At 50.2% G+C, this 6,416-nt stretch overlaps 1 protein-coding gene across 1 annotated transcript; it reads left to right on the forward strand.

The window, feature by feature from the left end:
• Window positions 1-250: 250 nt before the first annotated feature.
• On the forward strand, window positions 251-859 carry anapc15 (anaphase promoting complex subunit 15). The gene is made up of 2 exons (XM_042334491.1): window positions 251-585; window positions 744-859. The coding sequence occupies exons 1-2, from the start codon at window positions 412-414 to the stop codon at window positions 789-791; spliced, it is 222 nt and encodes a 73-aa protein (XP_042190425.1). The 5' UTR covers window positions 251-411; the 3' UTR covers window positions 792-859.
• Window positions 860-6,416: the final 5,557 nt, after the last annotated feature.

Below are 6,416 nucleotides of genomic sequence, written 5' to 3' on the forward strand. Positions count from 1 at the left end.
CACCTCAGTCTGGACATTGTGAATGGATCCAGCCATAATCTTTTTGGGGGAGAGAGGTCCAGATTCCCACTACCCTTTGGGTGAAAAACTGCCTCCTGATTTCACTCCTAAATGGCCCAGCACTAATTTTAAGATTATGCCCCTTGTTCTTGATCCCCCCAACAGAAAATAAATAACAATAACATGACATTTACACAGCGCCTTTCATGTTGGGAGGAGGTCTCCAAGGTGCTGGACAGTTGGGATCAAGAGGTGTGGGGGGCAGACAGGGTGGGGGATAGGAGGGATAGAAGGCACGGTTGAAGAGGAGGGGCTTGAGATGTGCCTTGAAGGAGGCAAGGAAGGGAGCAATAATTAGCTAAATAGACAGGACCGAGTGAAGGGTCTGTCGGCTGGGATAGAGCTGGGCTGATGGTGACCTGTTTGTTACTGATCTCCCTGTGGCAGAACTATGATGATGAGGAAGAGGAGGATGATGAAGATGACGAGGACAGCGACGAGGACTCGGAAGAGGATGAGGACATGCAGGACATGGACGAGATCAATGACTACAATGAGTCACCCGATGATGGGGAGATCAACGAGGTGTGAGCGAGGATGGGGGGGCAGAGGGAGGGGTGTTGGTGTGCCACAGGGAGAGGGGGAGGTGTCAATGTGACATAGAGGGGGGAAGGTGTCAGTGTGACACAGGGGGTGTTGGGGTGAGAGCACAGGGAGACTGACAAAGATGATGTCATCTACAGGTGGACATGGAGGGAGCTGATCAGGATCAAGACCAGTGGATGATCTGAAGGAGCCCGCGCCAGTGACTTGCTGAAACCTGTGAGCCACGAAAGGCCTGGCCTGGGGTGGGCTGGGCTGGCCTGGCCTGAGCTGGGCTGGGTTGGGCTGGGCTGGGTCAGCCTGGGGTGGGCCAGCCTGAGCTGGGCTGGGCCGGCCTGGGCTGCTTTGGCCTGGCCTGGGCTGGGTACAGACTGTCACTGCTCCTATCACTGAGCGGATGACGTGAAGAGGGCCCAGTGTGTCTGCCTTTCAATGAGTTTGTGAGATGCTGAGTTGTGTTGGCCGCAGTGGATGGGGTTGGGAGGGTTTAGGGAGGGTTGGGTTTGGGGGAGGGGGAATGGGGATGTTCAATGTTTAAGGTTTGTATAAAGACCTGCTTTTGTACACACGGTTTGGCTACAAAGAGATTGTTGTTTATCTCTGTGTCCAGAAAATTACAGTCTCCAGTCTCTTTCAGAGGAACCAGAACTTGAGGATACAGTGAAATGTGGTCCCTTCTCTGCGTGTGTTTGTGTGTGTGTGAGTTTGTGTGAGTGTGAGAGAGAATGTGTGTGAGTGCGTGTGAGAGAGAGAGAGAGAACGTGTGTGTGAGAGAGAGTGTATGTGAGTGTGCGAGTGTGAGTGAATGAGTAAGATTGTGTGTATATAAGAGAGTGTATGTGTGTGAGTGAGTAACTGAGGGAGTGAGTGTGTGAGAGTGAGCGACTGTCAGAGAGGATGTGTGTGTGTGTGTGAGAGAGTGATTTTTAGAGAGAATATGTAAAAGAATGACTGGAAGAATGTGTGTGTGTGTAGGGAAAGGTGTGAGTACATGCTTGAGGGATAGAGAGAGAGGGTGCATGTGTTTGAGAGAGGAGGGTGTGAGAGAGAGGTGGGGAGTATGTGGGAGGGTGTGTGAGAGACAGAGTGTATGTATGGGAAATACAGAGACTGTATGTGAGAGCACGAAGCAAAGGTGTGAAGCAACCCTGCCTGGTTGGACGGGGCCAATCATAAAGGAAAAATTGGCAAAGAAAATTTTGAATTGAACATGGCAAGAGATGTGAAGGATTATAACAAAACGTTTTTTAGTTACATTAAGAGTAAAAGAAAAGCAAGCAATGGAATACGGCCACTGAAGATGGATTTGGGAGAAAACATGACAAAGGCTGCAAAAGTGCTAAATAAGTTTTTTGCATCAGTGTTTATGAAGGAGGAGACGGATAACCTATCTGTTCTGGAAAGAGAATGAGATGTCATAGAGAAAAGTTGTGACTCTATTCATATCACTACCAGCATAGGTTTCCAAATAGCTATGTAAGCTAAAGGTAAATAAATCTCAGGGCTGGATAAATTGCATCCGAGGATCCTTAAGGAACTACGAGAGGAACTTGCAGAAACGCTGGCATAAATCTTTCAAAATTCACTGAATACTAGAGAGGTGCCGGGGGACTGGAGAAAGGCAGATGTTACTCCTATTTTTAAGAAAGGTAACAAAACAACAAAACTATATTTATAGAGCGCCTTTCACGTCGGGAGGATGTCCCAAGGCGCTGGACAGTCGGGTCAGGACCCGAGTATGGGGGAGGGATGGTGTAGGGGTGAGGGAAGGCAGAGATGTGGGAGGGCAACTGAAGGCACAATCGAAGAGAAGGGTCTTGAGACCGGGCTTGAAGAAGGCAAGGGAGGAAGCGAGGTGAAGGGACCGTGGGATGGAGTTCCAGAGTGTGGGGGCAGAGAGGCTGAAAGCCCGGCCACCGATGGTAGGGTGGGTCGGGCGGGAGACATGGAGCAGGCTGGAACCCGCTGAATGGAGGGAGTGGGCAGGTTGGTAGGGAGTCAGCAGGTCAGAGAGGTAGGAGGGGGCGAGGCCATGGATGGCCTTACAGGTGAGGACGAGGATCTTGAACTCGATCCTCTGGGGGATGGGGAGCCAGTGGAGTCGGGCGAGGGCGGGAGTGATGGGGTGCGGAGCCCTGGTGCACGAGAGTACACGAGCTGCAGAGTTTGGGATGATCTACAGTTTGTGAAGGGAAGAGTTGGGAAGGCCAATGAGGAGGGAGTTCCCGTAATCGAGCCTTGAGGTGAGGGTTTGGGCAGCCTGAGGGGTGAGGCAGTGGCGGAGTCTGGCAATGTTGCGGTGGTGGTGGTAGGCAGTGCCGGTCATGGCGCGGATGTGAGGGAGAAAGGACAGTTCAGTGTCAAACAAGACACCCGGGTTCCTGACTGGTTTAGCCATGAATCCTGTAGGAAAAGATAACAGTCACTGAGGCAGGAGGTTGGGGTTGAAGTTTGGGGTTGGGAGTTGGGGGTTTAAGTTGGAGCTGGGGGTTGGGGTTGGGGGTTGAGGCTGGGGTTTGGGATTGGGACTGGGGTTGGGATAGTAGTTGTGAGTTGGCTGGGGTTGGGTTTGGAGCTGGGGTTGGGTTTTGGGGGTTGGGGCGGGGGTTGGGGGTTGGGAGTGAAGTTAGGGCTGGGGTTGGGGCTGGTGTTGGGTTTGGGGCGGGGGTTGGGGGTTGGGAGTGAAGTTAGGGCTGGGGTTGGGGCTGGTGTTGGGTTTGGGGCTTGGGGTTGGGGGTTGGAGCTGGGGTCAGGCCTACGGGGATTGGGGGCTGGAGCTGGGGGTTGGGGTTAGGGGGTTGGGGTTGGGCTGGGATTGGGGCTTGTGTTGGGGGCTGGGGTTGTGAGTTAGGATTCAGGTTGTGGGTTGGGGGTTGGGGTTGGTTGCTGGGGTTGTGGGTTGGGGTTGGGATTCGGGTTGTGGGTTGAGGTTGGGGGTTTGGGTTGGGGGTTGGTTGTTGGAGTTGGGGCTGGGGTTTTGGGGCTGGGATTTTGGGGTTGGAGTTGAGGCTGATGGTTGTGGTTGGGGTTGGTGCTGAGGTTTGGACGATGGGGTTGGGGGTTGCGGTTGCGTGTTGCGGCTGGGGTTGGAGATTGGGGCTGGGGTTTGGGGCAGGGGTTTGGGGCTGGGGTTGGGGTTTGGAGTTGGGGTTTGGAGTTGGGGGTTGGGGTTTGAGGCTGGGGTTTGGGGTTGGTGGTTGGAGTTTGGGGTTGGTGGTTGGGGTTGGGGGTTGGAGTCCTGTAGCTCAGTGGTTAGAGCACTCGCTTTGCAAGCGAGAGACCTGAGTTCAATTCCAGGGAGGGCGAAACCTTGGGCAAGTTTCCTTACTCCACACAGAGCCTAATAATAATCCCTCCAAAACCCAAAACAATAATAAAAATTGGTCATTTTCAATCTACGACTGTTTGTGGGACATTGCTGTGCGCAATTGGCTGCCGCGTTCGCCCACAAATATACAGTCAATTCACTTTACAGTACATTCTGTGAAGCGCTTTGGGACGTCCTCCCGACGTGAAAAGCGCTATATCAAATGCAAGGATTATTATTATTATTATTATTATTGGAGTTTGGGGTTGGTGGTTGGGGATGGGGATTGTGGAGCTACTATGCGGACAGACGGCATCTCAGAAACCAAGCAGCTTTGTGACCTGATCCGGACAGTGCGTGACTAAGTTATTGTTATTTTGAAGGGATTATTACCCCAAGAAAACAATCCACCAATTGACTAACAACCATGTTCTTACTTACTGCTCGGTACACAGGCATGTGGAGTAAGGAAACTTACGAAGCTTTGCCCTGCCCGGGAATTGAACCCGGGTCCTCTCACTTGCGAGGAGGATGCTCTGTCGACTGTGCCACGGGACTCCAAAAGGCAACTTACCGAAAGGCGAGCCCCAGAGTGAAAATACTGGAGAGACAGAGCAGGGAGAGCAACTTCATGGTGCGTGTGGTGGTCAGCGAGTGCTGGTCAGGGGTCTGACAGTCAGAGTTATATACTCCCCGAGAGCTCTGTGTGGTAAGAACCCTCTGGCACAGGATAGGGGAACAAACAGCCTGACTCAGCATCACAGTGGATTACACTTTAACCAGGTCTGTGTTTGAACAAAGAGACAGTGTGTGATCTTGGCTCAGGTATTTGCACTTCCAGCTCTGGGTCAGTCAGACCAGGGTTCAAGCCAGACATTGGTCTGTGATGTTCCAACACAATAGTCACTCAATCCACGACTGTTTGTGCGATACTTCTGTGTGCAACTGGTTGCCTCATTTAGCCCACAAAATACACAGTCATTACACTTTACAGTATATCCTCCTAACGTGAAAGGCGCTATACAAATCTACTTTTGCATTGTAATCTGTGAAACGCTTTAAGAAGTCTCAATGACATGATAAGGCGCAATATCAAATGCAACTATTATTATTATTCTCTTCAACCGTGCCTTCAGCTCCCCTCTCGACTCCCTACCCCTTCCTCGCTCCCCTTCCCTCCCCTCACCCTGACCATTTCCCCCCTGCTCGGGTCTCGACCCAACTGTCCAGCGCCTTGGGATGTCCTCCCGACGTGAAAGGCGCTCTATAAATGCAATCTTCTTGTTGTTATATCAAATGGAACCACGGTCAAAGAGGAAGGTCTTGAGATGGACTTTGAGGGAGATGAGGTGAAGGGACTCGGGAATGCAGAACCAGAGAGTGAGGGGAGATGCATTGATGGTGGTGTGGGCAGAGTAGGGATTTAGGAGGTTGCAGTAATAGTGCGGGGCTGTAAGTTCCTTGCTAAAATCATTGTTTAATACCTCAGTTTATATAAACGAATCAATAGATATTTTGGTTCATCTCAAGGAATGTGAGAGTTCCTTTTGAGGTCTGTGTTTTGGGTTCTATGACAATGTTTGATATCATCAAGTAAACAGCATGTGATTGTCTGGATAAAAGCATCTATAATCACTTAGAAAGACATTGTCTTGACTGATGTACTTTTTGGTGTACCTCGTGGAGTCCTGTAACTCAGTGGTTAGAGCACTCGCTTTGTAAGCAAGAGATCCAGCAGCGTGAAACCTTGGGCAAGCTTCCTTACTCCACACGCATGATAATAATAATCCCTCAAAAAACAATAATTGGTCATTTCAATTCACGATTGTTTGTGGGATGCTGCTGTGCGCAATTGGCTGCCGTGTTTCACCCACAAAATATACAGTCACTACACTTTACAGTCTATTATGTGAATTGAGCTTTGAGAAGACGTGAAAAGCGTTATATCAAATGCAAGGATTATTATTATTATTTGGTGCCAACCGGTCTGTTCCAACAGATCTGGAAGAAATTTACGACCTAAAGGTGCCAAGGAAGGACAATTAACTGTCGGAGTAGGTGAATTGGGGTATAAACGAACAGGTAACTGTAGAATGGTTGGAATTATCATAGGAGGAACAGTTGTGAAACACTGGTGGTCAGTGATTTCCCCCAATGGAATCAGGTAACAGCAGATTTGATGAACCTTACTGCCTTAATGTAACTTAACGATTATGATAATTATATGCATTAAAGCATTAACTTTTGAATTGTGTCTGGTATTAAATGATCTGTAATTCACACCACCTGTATTGGGTAAAGTCTCTTTCTGACAAACCTGTGGAGGGATTTAAAAGTCAGGATGCGGATTTGAAATGCTATCCTCTGGGGGATGGGGAGCCAGTGGAGCCGGACGAGGGTGGGGGTGATGGGGTCACGGAACCTGCTACGGTAGAGGACACGAGCAGCAGAGTTCTGGATGATCTGCAGCCTGTGGAGGGAAGAGTTGGGGAGGCCGACAAGGAGG

This window comes from Callorhinchus milii, unplaced genomic scaffold, assembly GCF_018977255.1.
Source record: "Callorhinchus milii isolate IMCB2004 unplaced genomic scaffold, IMCB_Cmil_1.0 Scaffold4, whole genome shotgun sequence".
Classification (NCBI taxonomy): domain Eukaryota; kingdom Metazoa; phylum Chordata; class Chondrichthyes; order Chimaeriformes; family Callorhinchidae; genus Callorhinchus; species Callorhinchus milii.